We start from the raw sequence: 18,568 nt of genomic DNA, 5'->3' as shown, positions 1-18,568 counted from the left end.
TTTCCTCACACCTGTTTATTTCCCACTAACATGAGATTAGACAGTAAGCAGATGACTCATTCTTTTGGGGAAGTCCATCATTCAGGAATGCCTCAGCTATGGATGGCATTTTGGAGACAAGAGTTAAAAAACCCCATCTCCCCTTTGTGTGGGAGTGGAAGGGATGGGCTCTTGAGTTGTCCTGGCTTCAAATCCTGACTCTATATTAGCTGTGGGATTGTGACCCACCCCCCAGGACTCCCTCAGTGTGAATGTCCAGCTAGCTACTGTGTGCATGAAGGTCAGGGAATCAGATTAGCAGCATTTGTTTAAAAAACTAGAAGTTTGGTTGGGCACGGTGGTGCACGCTGTTAATCCCAGCACTTTGGGAGGCCAAGGGAAGAGGATTGCTTGAGGTCAGGAGTTGAAGACCAATCTGGGCAATATAGTGAGACCCAACCCCAATGTCTACAAAAAAATTTTAAAAATTAGCTAGGCATGCTGGTGCATGCCTGTAGTCCCAGCTACTCTGGAGGCTCAGTCAGGAGGATCTCTGGAGCCGAGGAGTTTGAGGCTGCAGTGGGCTGTGATCACACCACTGCTCTCCAGCCTGAGGCAACAGTGCAAGACCCTGTCTCAGTAAAAAAAAAAAACAGAAAAATTCTAGAAGTTCTAAAAGTTCTCTGTCTGGCCACCTGTCCTCCCATATCTGTAGTCTTTGAAAAGATTTTTTTAAGTTAATGCTTATAGAGAATTTACCATGTGCCTGGCATATTGCGAAGTGCCTTATATGTTATCCCGTTAAATGGCTACAACTGCCTTAGAGTAGGGTCTTTTAACATCACCTCCAGTTGACTGATGGGCCCAAGTCTCAAGAGCTTGCAGGATTTTCCTGGCATACACAGGGAGTCCAAGGCTAAGCCAGGCTGTGAACAAACAACTCTCTGCCTCCCAAGCTTATTCCTTTTTTTTTTTTTTTTTTTTTTTTTTAGACGGAGTCTTGCTCTGTCGCCCAGGCTAGAGTGTCGTGGCACGATCTCGGCTCACTGCAAGCTCTGCCTCCCAGGTTCACGCCATTCTCCTGCCTCAGGCTCCCACGTAGCTGGAACTACAGGCGCCCACCATCATGCCTGGCTAATTTTTTTTTGTATTTTTAGTAGAGACGAGGTTTCACTGCGTTAGCCAGGATGGTCTCGATCTTCTGACCTTGTGATCCACCCGCCTCGGCCTCCCAAAGTGCTGGGATTACAGGCGTGAGCCACCGTGCCTGGCCGTCCCAAGCTTATTTCTATGGTAGCTGCCTTGCAGGCGCCTGCCCCTGCCCTGCCCTGAAATGTGGGGGTCCCACAGCATCGAAAGCCCAAGGCAGGATTTCCCTGATCAGAGGGACCAGCTTTGCTTTCATCTCTTTTTTTTTTTTTTTTTGAGACGGAGTCTTGCTCTGTCGCCCAGGCTGGAGTGCAGTGGCGTATTCTTGGCTCACTGCAAGCTCCGCCTCCCGGGTTCACGCCGTTCTCCCGCCTCAGCCTCTCCGAGTAGCTGGGACTACAAGCGCCCGCCACCACGCCCGGCTAATTTTTTTGTATTTTTAGTAGAGACGGGGTTTCACCGTAGTCTGGATCTCCTGACCTCGTGATCCGCCCGCCGAGGTGGGTGGATCACGAGGTCAGCAGATTGAGACCATCCTGGCTAACACGGTGAAATCCGTCTCTACTAAAAATACAAAAAATTAGCCAGGCATGGTGGCGGGCGCCTGTAGTCCCAGCTGCTTCGGAGGCTGAGGCAGGAGAATGGCATGAACCCAGGAGGTGGAGCTTGCAGTGAGCCGAGACTGCGCCACTGCACTCCAGCCTGGGGGACAGAGTGAGACTCTGTCTCAAAAAAAAAAAAAAAATTGCCGGGCATGGTGGCACATACCTATAAACCCAGCTACTCCGGAGGCTGAGGCACGAAACACGAGAATTGCTTGAACCTGGGAGGCAAAGGTCGCAAAGAGCCAAGATTGTGCCACTGCACTCCAGCCTGGGCAACGAGGCAAGACTCTGCTGAAAAGAAGAGGGGAGGGGAGGGGAAGGGAGGGGAGCTTGACTTGTTAGGGGAGGCCAACACGCAATAGAATGGTGAAGAATGTCTTTCAAAAAGCCCTAGAAGATTACAAGTCTTGCTTGAGTCTAACATAACTACAGTGTAATCCTTATTAATTAACTTCAAACATTTTTATTTTAATTTTTTTCTTTTTTTATTTCTTCTTTTTAAAAAAATGGGATACTGCACCTATTGTGTGCTGCACCTATTGTCTCGTTATTTTAATTTTAATAGAGTGGGGACCAGTGTCTTTCCTAAGCCTGAGCCCCATCTCAATTCCTCTCCCAGAAGCAACCTGCTTCTTCTAGAGAGATATTCAGTGCGTGCGTAAGCACACACATATCCTGCGTCTCTCCTTCTTCACTTAGCAGATCTCAGAGATTATTCTAACTCAGCACAAATAAATCTCTCTCACCCTTTTCTACAGCTGATTCGTTATATTAGAAGGCTTATTTCCCTGACGCACTATTGATGGATGTTAGGTTGCTTTCAAGTCTTGAGATATCAGAGTGTCACAATTAAGATCCATGCTCATTGATCGTTATACACACTGGTAGGATAAATTCATAGAAGAGCAATTGCTGAATCCGGGTGTGCTAAGCCTTGTCGTGCAATGTCAGGCCCAGTCTGGATGGTAAATGCCGTGAGACTCTGGGAATAAGCAGATGTATGAAGGCAGGACGAGGCATGCGGGTCACAGATCGCAGGTGGCATCACTACTCGCTGAGTCCCTGAGCAAACATTTGTCGAGATTTGACTCAGCCCATGGGCACTGGGAAGGAAGGCGAGGATCCTGTCTGCAATCCAGCGCTCGGGCCTGTTGAACCACACTCCCCAGCCAGCCCCAGGCTTGAAATTTTCTTGCATTTATCTCCCTTTTTATTTATTTATTTATTTATTTAAATAGAGTCTCACTGTCACCCAGGCTGGAGTGCAGTGGCGTGATCTCAACTCATTGCAACCTCCGCCTCTCGGGTTCAAGCGATTCTTCTGCCTCAGCCTCCCGAGTAGCTGGGATTACAGGCACGTGCTACCCCACCCAGCTAATTTTTGTATTTTTAGTAGAGACGGGGATTCGCCATGTTGGCCAGGCTGGTCTGGAACTCCTGACTTCAGGTGATCCCCCCGCCTCAGCCTCCCGAAGTGCTGGGATTACAGGCGTGAGCCACCACACCTGGCGCATTGATCTCACCTTATGTTTATGTAGTCCAGTAGGTCTCAGATCCAAACAAACATCAGAATCTCCTAGAGAATTTGTTGGATTTCTAGGCTGCCCCTTGAGAGATTCTGAGTCAGGGATGTTAGGTGGGGCCCCAGGAATCTCTTTTTGTCAACAAAGGATAAAAGACCCTTTGGTGTTTAAAGAGAGGAAAGGAGAGGTGGGAGGGGCATGGGGAACCCTTGGATGCAATGAGATCTCTAACAATACTCTCCTGCCCTCAGGTTACAGCCACCCCGCCCTGCTGAAACTCATCCAACAGCCTCAAAATGCGGTAGGTCTTGGGGGTTACACAGAATAAAGACAAAATGTGTTCATGGCCATTCACAGAATCACTGCGCAGACTTTGGCAATAGTCCTTTCATTCATTCATTCCATAAATATGTATTGAGCCCATATTATGTGCCAGGTATGTGGAATGCCTTGATGAATGAAAACGCAGTGCCCACATTCCCACTGTGAAGGGATGGTTAATTGACTGTGGAGGCAGTCAATTATTAACCACGCACATGTATAGAGAATTGCAACCATATTAAGTGCTACAGAGTAAGGTAGGCAGTGCTTTGTGGGCATAAAAGAATGATGCTCATAGTTAATGTTTATGGAGAGCGTGATTTGTACCAAACACTGTGTTCAGCACTTTATAGCTATAATATTGACAAGTCTGTGAAGCAGGTACTCTTGTAATCCCCATTTTTCAGATGCAGAAACTGAGGCACAGAGTGGTTAAGTATTTGCCCAAGGTCACACAGCTAGTGGAGGCGCTGAGAATAAGCCCACAGGAGCTGAGCTATTTGGGGATGGAGAGGGTGGGTGTCAGGGAGGCTTCCCAGGGAAATGACTTTTCAGCTGAGATCTGAAGGAGAGGAAGGTCTAGCAGGTCATGAGTTGGGAGGAATGGTCACAGCAGGGAGAAGAGGGCAACGGTGAAGGCAACAGCGTGGCTGGAGCAGAGAGAGTGGGGAAGGACCGGAGGAGGACTGGAGTAGCAGCAGGGCACAGGGTTTTCAGATGCCACCTAGACTAGGGGTTCAGAACTCTTGCACTGTTGACATCCGTAGCCAGATAATTCTGTGTTGTCGGGGGCTGTCCTGTGCATTGAGACATTGAGCAGCATCCCTGGACTCTACCCACTAAATGCCAGTAGCACCTCCCTCCTGAGGTTGTGATAACCGAAAAATCTCTGCAGACATGACCAGATGTCCCCTGATGGATACAGTAACCCCACGTGAGAACCCCTGCAATAGAAGACACCTGTCTCTATCCTAAGAGAGGTGGAAAGCTATTGCACATTTATACTAAAGAATATGGCTGGGCGCAGTGGCTCATGCCTGTAATCCCAGCACTTTGGGAGGCCGAGGCGGGCAGAGCACTTGAGGGAGGTCAGGAGTTCGAGACCAGCCTGGCCAGCATGGTGAAACCCCGTCTCTGCTAAAAATATAACAATTAGCCAGGTATGGTGGTGCGAGTCTGTAATCTCAGCTACTTGGGAGGCTGAGGCAGGAGAATTGCTTGAATCCAGGAGGTGGAGGTTGCAGTGGGCTGAGATGGTGCCACTGCATTCCAGCTTGGGCGACAGAGGGAGACTTTATCTCAAAATAATAATAATAATAAAATAAAAAATAAAAAGTATAGGCCGGGCGCGGTGGCTCACACTTGTAATCCCAGCACTTTGGGAGGCCGAGGCGGGCGGATCAGGAGGTCAGGAGATCGAGACCACGGTGAAACCCCGTCTCCACTAAAAATACAAAAAAATTAGCCGGGCGTGGTGGCAGGCGCCTGTAGTCCCAGCTACTCGGAGAGGCTGAGGCAGGAGAATGGCGTGAACCCGGGAGGCGGAGCTTGCAGTGAGCCGAGATCGCGCCACTGCACTCCAGCCTGGGCGATAGAGTGAGACTCCGTCTCAAAAAAAAATAAAAATAAAAAGTATAACACCCATGGAGGCATGCGTACAGCCTAAACGCACTACTCAATGAATTTCCCACGTAACCAGTGTTTCACAACTCTTGTTATTGGAACATCCCCTTAAGGAGCTTTTAGACATTATTTTCCTAGTTGTTCCCTATCATGAAATTGTTCGTTTTCTTTTTTTTTTTTTTTTTTTTTTTTTTTTTGAGACGGAGTTCTCCTGTCCCCAGGCTGGAGTGCAGTGGCGCGATCTCGGCTCACTGCAAGCTCCGCCTCCCGGGTTCACGCCATTCTCCTGCCTCAGCCTCTCCGAGTAGCTGGGACTACAGGCGCCCGCCACCACGCCCGGCTAATTTTTTGTATTTTTAGTAGAGACGGGGTTTCACCATGGTCTCGATCTCCTGACCTCGTGATCCGCCCGCCTCGGCCTCCCAAAGTGCTGGGATTACAAGCGTGAGCCACCGCGCCCGGCCTCCCTATCATGAAATTGTAATACAAAAATTCAGTACATATGGAGTGTGTCTATGTGTTGTATTTATGTCTGTGCTTTACGTGGAACAGAGTAAGATTTTTTTTTTAGTCCCATTGAGAATGCATGAGTTGTAATGAGGAATCAGAACGTGCCCCACCCGGTTATTATTCCTTCCAACCAAATTAAGTAGACCCCTCCCCTTACTTTTAACAGATTGCTGCATTTCTCCAGTTTTGTTTGCTTGTTTTTTTCTTGAGACAGAGTCTTGCTCCGCTGCCCAGGCTGGAGTGCAGGGGTGCAATCATGACTCACTGCAGCCCCGACCTCCCAGGCTCAAGCGATCCTCCCACCTCAGCCTCCTGAGTAGCTGGGACTACAGGTGACCAGCACCACGCCCAGCTAATTTTTGGTTTTTGTTTGTTTGTTTTTTGTTTTGTTTTGTTTTTTTTGGTAGAGATGGGGTTTCACCATGTTGCCCAGGCTGGTCTCGAACTCCTGGGCTCAAGTAATCCTCTTGCCTCGGTCTCCCAAAGTCCTGGGATGACAGGCGTGAGCCACCACACCCAGTTGTATTTCTCCAGTTCTTTATTGCCATGTAAATGGAGCTTTGCAGTGTGTATCTTCACCTTGTCTGGCTTATTTCATTCAAAATTATGTCTGGGTGATTCCTCCTGGTGTGTGTAATCGCAGACTGTCTATCCTCACGGCTTTAGAGCGTTCCCCTCTGCGGATATCCTGTAATCCTACTGTCCGTGGGTATTTGCGTAGCTCCAGTTCAGGGCGCTTATGAAGACCGCTGCTGTGGACGGTTGCGTGTGTGTCTTTTGCTGTACACATTTATATGTTTCTGTTAGATACGAAGCTCGGAGTGGAACTGCTGGCCATGTACATCTGCTGCAGATCCTGCCAGACAGTTCTCCAAACTGATCGCACCAACTCCACTCCCACAGCCGGGGCAGGGTTCCAGTCTCGCCACATCCTCGCCAACACGGGGTATCACTGGAGGGTTTTTCTTTGACTCAGAGAGTAACATACTTATCCACACATGACAAGGAACTTGATCCCAAAAAGAAATCTAAGAAAGGCAGGAGGAACAAAGACCCAGTCCTGGTCAGAAAAGGGACCCCTAGCCCTCAAATGTTCTTCACTTTAAATAAACAGAGTTGGAGCTAATGGGAAAGAACCACATTTTCTTCTTTCTGAATGGGTGTGCCCTGCGTGGGAGGGGCCAGGGGACACTCTTGCCTCCAATTAGTTGACAGGTTTAGGGGCTGCTGTAGAGGGAACTGGTGTCCTCCTGAAGGTGTCTGATGAGGCCCGCTGCGGCCGGAGGTTCCCGAATGTGTTTACATCTAAAGCCTGGCTTTGTTTTGAAATGTTGTGCGAATCCCAGATGCTTTGGCAGTTGGTGCTGAAAAAAAATGTGTCAACAAACATGTCAGACACATTTGCAATGTCAACCGCCTCCAGAGGCTGAATGGTCCTCAACAACACATGACGTCAAGGCCCAGAGATTCCAGCTGGGTGTGGTGGCTTATGCCTGTAATCTCAGCACTCTGGGAGGCTGAGGCAGAAGGATCCCTGAGGCCAAGAGTTGGAGACCAGCCTGGGCAACATAATGAGACCCTGTCTCTACGAAAACTGTTTTTAAAAAATAAGCCGGGTGTGGTGGTGCATACCTGTAGTCCCAGCTACTCAGGAGGCTGAGGTGGGAGGATTACTTGGGCCCAGGAAGTCATTGCAGTGAGCTGTGATCTCGCCACTGCACTCCAGCCTGGGTGACAGAGCGAGACCTTGCCTCTAAATCAAAACAAAACAAAAACATATCCCAAAAAACAAAGGCCCAGGGATTCTGATTTCAGGGGACAGTACTACCCTGTCCCTGCCGGGAGCTTCCCCCACTTTCCTTATCTCCCCATCACCTTTCACTTCTCTCTCCCCTCTCACCTAGTCAGGGACTGGTCCTAACCCTCATGTCCCCCACCTGGCTCTCTGCCAGCAACCTCTCCCCATCGATCCCTCCCACCTCCCTTCTCACCCCCTCCAAACCATCCTCCAAACTGTGCCGCGTGTGGAACCCTTTCCCGGTACTTACTGCCTTCCGGCTGTGTCCCGATCTCCTCCACCTCAAATGCTGAGTCCTTGGAGTGCTGCCTCCCACTTTCTTCTTTAGCCTTATTGCTTGACATTTGCTCATTAATTGATTATTGACTGAAGGCTTCCAATGTGCCAAGCACTCTTTTTGGTGCTGGGATTTGATGGTGAATCCACGTTCTCCATCCCGGTCTGGGTTGAGTTGTTCTGCAGAGGAACTGGGTTTGGGGCTTGATGAAAAGAGCACCCTGACGCAGTCTTAGAGAGGTGGCAGCTGACCTCCACGGGCTAAAAGGTTTTCAGCAGGACATGCCCAGGGCAGTAGGCTGAGGCACTGCTGGCTGACATCTTGGGTCTTCCAAATTTTCGGCTGGAGATGCGCTCAGGTGTTGGCAATGGTATTCCGCTTGTACAGGGCAGGTTCCTGCCAGGTCACCAAAGTCCCGAGAAGGGGTTTATCAACCCTTTTGCACCCAAACCAAACCACCCTGAAACTCCACCATAATTACTTCATGTGATTTCCTAAAAATGAAACCATGTCCCTTAGATCTAATAGCTGGATTCCAATTATGATTTCTTTTTTCTTCTTCTTTCTTCCTTCTTGTTCCGTCTCCTTCTCCTTCTTCTCTTTCTTCTTCTTTCTTCTTTCTCTCTCTGTCACCCAGGCTAGAGTGGAGTGGCTCGATCATAGTTCATTGCAGCCTCGAACTCCTGGACTCAAAAGATCCTCCCACCTCAGCCTCCTAAGTGACTGGGATTATAGGCATGAGCCACTGTGCCCGACCTCCAGTTACTATTTCTTATGTCACCAGGACCATCTCATGACATTGCCAACAAGTTATACAATAATCATGGACATTGCATGTGCCACAGTCACATTGCAGTGAATGCACATAGCACAGCAGGCCTGACCCAGTAAGACACCTGCCATCCTATGACCTCTGGGTCTTTCCCTCTGCGTGACTCTTCCTTTGAGACTGAACTCCCGCATCCTCTGTATGCCATATCATCTCACTGGCTCCTTACAAGCACCTAGCGAAGAGTCTCCAGTTTGGCAGATGAGAAACCCAAAGCTCAGAGAGGTTAAGTGAGTTGCCCAAGGTTGCACAGCCACTTAAGCCAAAGCCATTTCTCTTCATGCTGCACCCTAAGCCTGCTGAGCTGACTGCAAGGGTTTAGAAACCTATCGTCATTTGATCCTGATACCCGATGTCCCAGATATCTTCTGTTCTTAATGTCACGCTTTCTCGAGCAAGAACATCACCCCCACATCGTTCCTAGACCCAGATAGGCTGTCAAGCTGCCAGCCAGCCCTGCTGTCCCCTTCTGGGAGCCATTTCCCTGCTGCCAGTGAGGGCCAGCTTGCTTCCACCCTATTCTCATGATGTGATTTCTTAGGAGCCCCACTAATAGGTCAGAGCCAGAAGGAAATAATCCTTAAAGTCCCCTCCAGGGTTGGGCACAGTGGCTCACACTTGTAATCCCAGCACTTTGGGAGGCTGAGACAGACAGATCACTCTTGAGTCCAAGAGTTCAAGACCAGCCTGGGCAACATGGCGAAACCCCGTCTCTTTGAAAAATACAAAAAAATTAGCTGGGTGCGGCGGCATGTACCTGTAGTCCCAGCTACTTGGAAGACTGAGGTGGGAGGATCACTTGAGCCTGGGAGGTCGAGGCTGCAGTAAGCTGATATCACGCTACTGCACTCCAACCTGACAGAGCAAGACCCTGTTAAAAAAAAATTTTTAAAACCCTTCCAGGCAAGCCAGGCATAAGCATTTATGGGTATTGGGTTGTGCCAAGCATAAGCATTTTCAGGTGGAGGCTACCTGGAGTATCTAACAGAGAGTGGCATCTAAAGTCAGTAAACCTAGATCCGAGTTGTGGTCCTGCTGCTTTTTTGCTGTGTGACTTGGGCAAGTTGCTTGACCTCTCTGGTCCTCAGTTTCCCCAACTCTACCATGAGGATGATTAACTTCCCTCACTACTTATCCTAGACCCAACTGAGTGATCGCAAAGCAGAAAAAGCAAGAGGTAGGAATCTGCCAGTTTCTAGCATCATGAGCCACGTCCTAAAGCTACTGGGAGAATCATCTCTGGGGACCCCTCTGCCCTTGGGTCTCCTCCTACACAGTGATGCTGCTTTTTGGATTTGCACTGAGTGCGTTACACTGATTTTGCCCAAGAGACTCTTTCTCTACTCCAAAAGTCCCTTTTTGTATTTTTAGTAGAGAAAAGGTTTCCTCATGTTGGCCAGGCTGGTCTCGAGCTCCCGGCCTCAAGCAATCCACCCGCCTCGGTCTCCCAAAATGCAGGGATTATAGGCATGAGGCACTGCACTCTGCCTGTTTTTTAGCCATTCTAATGGTTAAATACATAAAGAAAGAGACTTACAGGAAGTTGCAAAAACCAGTACAAAGAGCCCCATGTACCCTTCGCTCAGTTTTCCCCAGCGGCAGTAGCATCCTATAAAATGCCAATGCAATATTGCAACTAGGACACTGACCCTTTTTTAAAACATCCACAGCAATCCTAGTGGATTTCTCTAAAGGTTTAAGGAAACCTGCCATGCCCCATACTGACAGAACGTCATCATCCTGCAATCCCATTTGGAGGCTTTTTGAACACGGGCTATGAAAAGCACCGTTTGCGGGCAGGGAGCTGGGTGAGGCCCCCAGAAGTCACCGTTTGTCTCTTGCCCTTTTGCAGAGCATGTTTGTCAACAGACCCGCCCTCGGAATCCTGCCTCCAGAGAACTTTGTGGAGAAGCTCCGGGAGTCCTTGCTCTCGGTGAGTTCGGAGAAGCAGTCCCGCTGTCTTCAGACGCGGTACTGGCAGGGGAAGGGAAAAGTGGAGATGGTGACGATGAAGAATAAGGTGTTGCTATAGAAATCTTTCTCTCTGAGCTTATTCTTCCATGCAGAGTATTTTAAATTTTTCTTTTAAAGGACAGAAGGGATTCTTCGTGTGCAGGACAAAAGGAGCTGGGGAAATGAATATGTGTCACATGATAGGAGCCTTGCATACGTCATTCAATCCTGTCCCCACTTCTCGGTTTTAGTTACTACAGACAAAGCCATTGGGAACCTCAACGTCCCACCTGGAACGTTTAGGTGTCTTAGACAGAGGCAGGTGCATCAGGAGTGGGCTTTTGCCCCCCTTGTTTCCTCTCTGCCAGCCTCAGGGCCTCCTTGGGCTTCTCCGCCACCCTTGGAAAAGCCTGAGCCCACCCTCCCAGTGCGACACCTTCCAGGACAGCCCTGGTTCCGTCTGTCCCTGGTACGGCCCCTGTGAAGATTCAGCTCCAGCCAGGGGAAGCGGGAGTACAGGAGTCATGGTGAGCCTGGGCTCACGGCTGTTTCCCTCCCCGCAGGTGGCTCCCAAAGGGATGTCCCAGCTCATCACCATGGCCTGCGGCTCCTGCTCCAATGAAAACGCCTTCAAGACCGTCTTCATGTGGTACCGGGTGAGGTTTGGGGCACACACACACACACACACACAGGCTCCCCAGCACCCAGCCACATGCTCACCCTTTGTCTGACTGTTCATTCCAATGGGCTGGAGTATTAGACATCAGTACCAGGGTTAAAATTCAGGGAGGGCCACTGCTGGATGGCACTTTCCAGACAGCCTAGTGGGGTATGGTGCAAAGGGCTGAGGCTTTGGCATCAAAACTATGCAATGTGGGCTGGGCGCAGTGTTTCACACCTGTAATCCCAACACTCTGAGAGGCAAAGGCGGGCGGATCACTTGAGCCCAGGAGCTCAAGACCAGCCTGGGCAACATGACAAAACCCCATCTCTACTAAAAAAAAAATCAAAAATTGGCCAGGCATGATGGCGTGTGCCTGTTGTCCCAACTATTCTGGAGGCTGAGGTGGAAGGATTGCTGGAGCCTGGGAGGTCAAGGCTGCAGTGAATTATGGTCGTGCCACTGCATTTCAGCCTGGGTGACAGAGTAAGACCCTGTCTCAAAAAAAAAAAAAAAGAAGAAGAAGAAGAAAATGCTCCTTAAAGTCCCCTCCAAGGTTGGGCACAGTGGCTCACACTTGTAATCCCAGCACTTTGGGAGGCTGAGGCAGGCAGATCACTTGAGTCCAAGAGTTCAAAACCAGCCTGGGCAACATGGCGAAACCCCATCTCTATAAAAAATACAAAAAATTAGCTGGGCGTGGTGGTGCGTGCCTGTAGTCCCAGCTACTTGGAAGGCTGAGGTGGGAGGATCACTTGAGCCTGGGAGGTCGAGGCTGCAGTAAGCTGATATCACGCTATTGCACTCCAACCTGAGAGACAGAGCAAGAGCAAGACCCTGTAAAAAAAAAAAAAAAAAAAAAAAAAAAAAAAAAAAGCCCTTCCAGGCAAGCCAAGGTCTCTCGGTTGTGCCTCTGGGTTATTTTATTTAAATATTTAAATTTAATTTTATTTAAGTATTCTAAATTGCAGAGACAGAGTCCCACTTTGTTACCCAGCATGGTCTGAAACTCTTGGCCTCAAGTAATCCTCCTGTCTTAGCCACCCAAAGTGCTAGGATTACAGATTTGAGCCAGCACACCTGGCCTCCATTCTTGCTGGCAAAACATATACGCTCTCAGCAGATGTTAATCCAACAGATCTTCATCGTTGCTGATGGTGCTTAATGTATTATGGGTGTTAGTTTCTTTTGTTGCAAGCACAGTTGGTAGCCTCATGTTTCAGTACAGACCTGCAACAATTAATACATGAGATCACTCCTGAGAAAGCAGTTTCTACTTGTTTGGACTGAATATCGGTTTGATTGGAAAGTTGAAGCCCTAACTACCCCAGAGCGTCTCTGAGATTGTGTTCTGTTCTATTGTTTCAGAGTAAGGAAAGAGGGCAGAGGGGCTTCTCCCAGGAGGAGCTGGAGACATGCATGATTAACCAGGTGAGTGCAGCTGGGCTCGCACCACGTACATCTGGGGAAGCTGCACAGCCCCTCCCGGGCTGTTGCTGGCTGGCTGGCACTGTCCTTCTCAATTAGGAAGGGCCAGGCCGGGCACAGTGGCTCATGCCTGTAATCCCAGCATTTTGGGAGGCTGAGGCAGGTGGATCACCTGAGGTCAGGAGTTCGAGACCAGCCTGGCTAATATGGTGAAACCCCATCTCTACTAAAAAGACAAAAATTACCTGGGCGTGGTGGCACACGCATGTAATCCCAGCTTCTCGGGAGGCTGAGGCAGGAGAATCACTTGAACCTGGGAGGTGGAGGTTGCAGTGAGCCGAGATCACACCACTACACTCCAGCCTGGGTGACAGAGCGAGACTCCTCTCAAAACAAACTAACAAACAAACAAAAACAAAAGGCCAGCTGCTGGGGTTCACGCCTGTAATCCCAGTACTTTGGGAGGCCAAGTCAGGTGGATCTCCCGAGGTCAGGAGTTCCAGACCAGCCTGGCCAACATGGCAAAACCCCGTCTCTACTAAAAATACAAAAATTAGCCAGGTGTGATGGCGGGTGCTTGTAATCCTAGCCACTCAGGAGGCTGAGGCAGGACAATTGCTTGAACCCAGGAGGCAGAGTTTTAGTGAGCCGAGATCGCACCACTGCACTCCAGCCTGGGCAACAGAGCAAGACTCCATCTCAAAACAAAACAAAACAAAACACAACACCAACAACAAAGGAAGGGCTCCTGAGGTGTTCCCAGTCTCAAGTCTGTTCCCTGGGTATCAAGGCTGAGTGGAGGCTGGGCGCAGTGGCTCACACCTGTAATCCCGGCACTTTGGGAGGCCAAGGCAGGAGGATCACTTGAGGTCAGGAGTTCGAGATCAGCCTGGCCAACGTGGTAAAACCCCGTCTCTACTTAAAATACAAAAATTAGCTGAGCATGATGGCACAGGCTTTTAATCTCAGCTACTCGGGAAGCTGAGGCAAGAGAATCCCCTGAACTTGGGAGGCGGAGGTTGCAGTAAGCAGAGATTGAGCCACTGTATTCCAGCCTGAGTGACAGAATGAGACCTGTCTCACAAAAAAAGGCTGAGTGGAGATCTCTCTGACCAGCCTTCACCAGTGTCTTAGGACACCCCTCTTTCTCTAACTCTGCTTTTCTCATTTGATATCCATGGGCATCCTAGACCATCAACATTTTTGGATCTCCTCATCATTCATGGCTGAATGCAAATATGCAAAATGATGTGTATATATTAATTACATGTACAATCAGAAGACAAATAAAAAAAGGACAAGAGGCCAGGCACGGTGGCTTATGCCTGTAATCCCAGCACTTTGGGAGGCCAAGGTGGGTGGATCACCTGAGGTCAGGAGTTCCAGACCAGCCTGGCCAACATGGTGAAACCCTCTCTCTACTAAAAATACAAAAATTAGCTGGACATGGTGGCGGGTACCTGTAATCCCAGCTACTCAGGAGGCTGTGGCAGGAGAATGGCTTGAACCCGGGGGGAGCGGAGGTTGCAGTAGGCCGAGATTGCACCACTGCACTCCAGCCTGGTGACAGAGCAAGACTCCATCTCAAAAACAAACAAACAAACAAATGACAAGAGGGTTTCTGGAATTTGTGGGAGGAGGTCTTAGGGTTTTTCCCGGAAGTCTCAGGGAATTGGTGCTCAACCAGCCTGAGACAATGCCAATCTCCTAGAGACTTGGGGGCCCCCACAGTTGCCTCTGAGGCACCTCCAGCAGTTCTGCCTGAGTCAGTTGGAAACATGTTTGGATTTCCTTGCTGGGTGGAGAGTCAGAAAACAATGCAAGGAGTTGCAGCTGTGCCATTTGCTTGGGGCTGGGAAGGAACAGGGCATCCATGCACCCCTCCTGAACCCAAGGCGCAGCTGCCATGGGAGAGCGCCCGGTGGGGGCCTCCCCTCACCCACTTTATGGCACCACAGACCCCTTCCAAAGGCCTGGGGGGTTTCCTGCAAGGTGCCCAGCTCAGCCCCTTGCCTTGGTCACCCTGGGATGCAGGCGTGCACCAATCAGCACCTGACCCACCTGACACCTGTGGGGGCCTGAATAGTAGGGAGCCAGGGGATGGGGAGGAAGTTGAAGAGCCTGTAGAACAGTGGCTGAAAACCCAGGAGTCCCCAGCAGCCGGAGGTAGGCGGGCAGTGGGTGCTGCTTGGCCACCTACAGCTGCCACAGGAGGAAAATGGGTCCAAACGGTGCAGCACTGGTTAGAGGCCGGAAGTTCAGGTCTTTATGTGAAATTTCTTGATTTTAAATTTTGCCACTTTTTTTGAGACAGAGTCTCGCTCTTGTTGACCAGGCTGGGGTGCAGTGGCGCGAACTCGGCTCACTGCAACCTCTGCCTCCCGGGTTCAAGCGATTCTCCTGTCTCAGCCTCCCAAGTAGCTAGGTTTACAGGCCCCCACCATCACGCCTGGCTAATTTTTGTATTTTTAGTAGATACGGGGTTTCACCTTGTTGGCTAGTCTGATCCCAAACTCCTGACCTCCAATGATCCGCCTGCCTCAGCCTTCCAAAGTGCTGGGATTACAGGCATGAGCCACTGCGCCCGGCCTAAATTTTGTGACTTAAAAAATTTAAGTATGTATGCAAATAAAACGTGTGTCTTGGATATAGACCCCAGTGGTCCCATGTGTAACTTTTACCTGAGAAGGATTCCTGGTTCTTCTGATAGATTTCTGTGTCCCTCTAGACTTGCAGGGGCAATAATACAGTTCCCTCATCCTTACAACTATGACTAATGACTGATATTTCTTGGTTTTAGGCCCCTGGCTGCCCTGACTACAGCATCCTCTCCTTCATGGGCGCGTTCCACGGGAGGACCATGGGTAAGGAGGAACCAGTGTGCTCCCAAGGTGGCGTTTAGCATAATAATAATAACGGCAACAATAGCGGCGGCTGACGTTAGCAGTTTACACATATTGTCTCACCGATTGCACACAATCCGCTGCAGAGTGGGGATTATTATTCCTGCTTTGCCGATGTGAGAATCAGGGTTCAGGAAGAGGAAGAATTTCCAAGGCTATTCAGTGACAGAGCCGGGACTGGAACTCTTGACTCTGTCTTCAAAGCCTGCGCTGCATCTGTGATTAATCGCAATGCAAACACATACCCACGCACGCATGCCAATTAAGGGTTCGAGTGTTCCCCTTCAGCTTCTGGATGAGAACTGGGGTTCGCTATCAAAACATCTCATGTACTCCCCAAGTATATACACCTACTATGCACCCAGAAAAATTAAAACTTAAACGATAAAAACAACTGGGGTTTCACAGGCAACAGGCCTCCCTGCCCATTGACAGCCTTACGCTGAAATGCCTATCATCTCCTTTACAAAGACGGTACTGCCTGCTTCCCCAAGCCAAGCGGCTGCTTTTCTGTTTTGCTGAACTCAGGTTGCTTAGCGACCACGCACTCTAAAGCCATTCACAAGATCGACATCCCTTCCTTTGACTGGCCCATTGCACCGTTCCCACGGCTGAAATACCCTCTGGAAGAGTTTGTGAAAGAGAACCAACAGGAGGAGGCGCGCTGTCTGGAAGAGGTAATGCTCATACCATCCGGATCCTCCCCATCCACCAGTCCCATTGCTCTTGCCACCCCAAGACTTGGGGAGAAGAGAAACAGACGAAGGGTTTATCTGGGGATCTGTGCAGTGCTCCCCCAGGGGGAAGCAGGGACACAGAGGCCTTGCGTCCCAAATGTTCCATATTGGGAGAGTTTGTGTGAGACACACTGTTTCTGTCACAGCATCCATCACCCAACTCTGATACCAATTTCTGTATCACTTAAGTTTCTTGGAAGATAAGAGTCAATCACCCTAAAATAAGAGAAAATAGATCTGTTGAAAGAATATGGGGCTAGGCGCGGTGGCTCTGCCTGTAATCCCAAAACTCTGGGAGGCCGAGATGGGTGGATCACCTGAGGCCAGGAGTTCGAGACCACCCTGGCCAACATGGTGAAACCCCATCTCTACTAAAAATTAGCCGGGTGTGGTAGCACATGCCTGTAATCCCAGCTACTAGGGAGGCTGAGGCACAAGAATCCCTTGGACCCGCGAGGCAGAGGTTGCAGTGAGCCGAGATTGCACCACTGCACTCCAGCCTGGGTAATGGAGTGAGACTCTGTCTCAAAAAAAAAAAAAAAAAAAAAAAAAGAGACAGAGAGAAAGAAAGAATATGGGATATCCCACAGGAAAAAATGGTTCCACAGGATCCTCTAAACCACTGGTTTTGTCTTCTCCCGAGTCTTGGGGCTTTGAGTTGCTGTGGGTCGGGGGATGCTATGGGAGAGGCTGAGGACAGGCAGCACCCTCCCACCCCACGTTTCCACATCGTGCAACGCAGCCCTCTTTAGATCCACTCAGTATATGGGGGTTCCAGGGAAGACATTAGAAGTAATCTGCAGCTGGAAAAAAAATATCACTTTTTGGGTATAGATTTGAGCTCAAATAAGGCTGCTGGCTTTTCTTAGGTGCATCATCATTTTCAATCAGTTCATATTTATTGAGCACCTACTAGATGTCAATCAAGGTGCTAGGTGCTGGGTATTCAGTGGTAAATAGAAGAGACAAGATAATGGCATCAAGTACAGCACTGTCCAATAGAAATATAATGCAAGCTACACACGTTATTATAGCTTTTCCAGTAGTCACCTTTTTTTTCATTTTTACACCCTGTCTGGAAACTGCCAAGGAGTCACATTTGTTTTGTTTTGTTTTGTTTTGCTTTGTTTTTGAGATGGAGTCTCACTCTGTCGTCCAGGCTGGAGTGCAGTGGCTCGATCTTGGCTCACTGTAAGCTCTGCCTCCCAGGTTCATGCCTTTTTCCTGCCTCAGCCTCCCGAGTAGCTGGGACTACAGGCACCCACCACCACACCCGGCTAATTTTTTGTATTTTTGGTAGAGACAGGGTTTCACTGTGTTAGCCAGGATGGTCTTGATCTCCTGACCTTGTCATCCACCCGCCTCGGCCTCCCAAAGTGCTGGGATTACAGGTGTGAGCCACTGCACCCGGCCTTGGTATTCAGTTTTTGAAACACTGTGTGTATTTTACACTTACAGCACAATGCTCTGAAAACAAAGGAAAACGGGGCATGGCAGCTCATGCCTGTAATTACAACACTTTGGGAGGCTGAGGTGGGCGGATCACCTAAGGTTGGGAGTTGGAGACCAGCCTGACTAACATGGAGAAACCCCATCTCTACTAAAAATACAAAATTAGCTGGGCATGGTGGTGCATGCCTGTAATCCCAGCTACTCCGGAGGCCGAAGCAGGAGAATCACTTGAACCCGGGAGGCGGTGGTTGCAGTGAGCTGAGATTGCGCTATTGCACTCCACCCTGGGCAACAAGAGTGAAACTCCATCTCAAAAAAGAAAAAGAAAAAGAAAACAAAGAAAAGTATCTCAGAGCTTCCTTGGGGTGACTGGTGGAGACCAAGGTCAAAATCTTATCACCCAAACAGAGGCTTTTCCTTAATTGTACATAACAAAGAAAGCTTTCACTTGTTAGTCTTTCTAGATGTACGGTTTGGGGTTTTTCTTTTTTTTTTCTTTTTTTTTTTTTTTGAGACAGAGTTTCACTCTGTTGCCCAGGCTGGAGTGCAGTGGCACGATATCTCGGCTCATTGCAACCTCTGCCTCCTGGGTTCAAGTGATTCTCGTGCCTCAGCCACTGGAGTAGCTGGGAGTACAGGCGTGTGCCACCATACCCAACTAATTTCTGTATTTTTAGTAGAGATGAGGTTTCACCATGGTAGCCAGGCTGGTCTGGAACTCCTGACCTCAAATGATCTGCCTGCCTTAGCCTCCCTAAGTGCTGGGATTACAGCTGTGAGCCACCGTGCCCAGCCTCTTTCTTTTTAATAAAGACAGGAT

At 49.4% G+C, this 18,568-nt stretch overlaps 1 protein-coding gene across 4 annotated transcripts in view; it reads left to right on the top strand.

Annotated features, from left to right (window-relative positions):
• ABAT (4-aminobutyrate aminotransferase) overlaps positions 1 to 18,568 on the top strand; it is a 103,297-nt gene that overhangs the window by 72,010 nt on the left and 12,719 nt on the right. For all 4 annotated transcript variants that reach the window (XM_030798650.1, XM_030798653.1, XM_030798652.1 and 1 more), the window contains 6 exons: positions 3,508 to 3,557; positions 10,467 to 10,547; positions 11,131 to 11,223; positions 12,597 to 12,659; positions 15,457 to 15,520; positions 16,088 to 16,236. In XM_030798650.1, the coding sequence (XP_030654510.1) occupies positions 3,508 to 3,557; positions 10,467 to 10,547; positions 11,131 to 11,223; positions 12,597 to 12,659; positions 15,457 to 15,520; positions 16,088 to 16,236 (500 nt within the window). The remainder of the gene's footprint in view (positions 1 to 3,507; positions 3,558 to 10,466; positions 10,548 to 11,130; positions 11,224 to 12,596; positions 12,660 to 15,456; positions 15,521 to 16,087; positions 16,237 to 18,568) is intronic.

Source organism: Nomascus leucogenys, chromosome 18 (genome assembly GCF_006542625.1).
Source record: "Nomascus leucogenys isolate Asia chromosome 18, Asia_NLE_v1, whole genome shotgun sequence".
Classification (NCBI taxonomy): Eukaryota; Metazoa; Chordata; class Mammalia; order Primates; family Hylobatidae; genus Nomascus; species Nomascus leucogenys.
The sequence above is the reverse complement of the archived record's forward strand: the minus strand, read 5'-3'. Positions and strand labels throughout refer to the sequence as shown.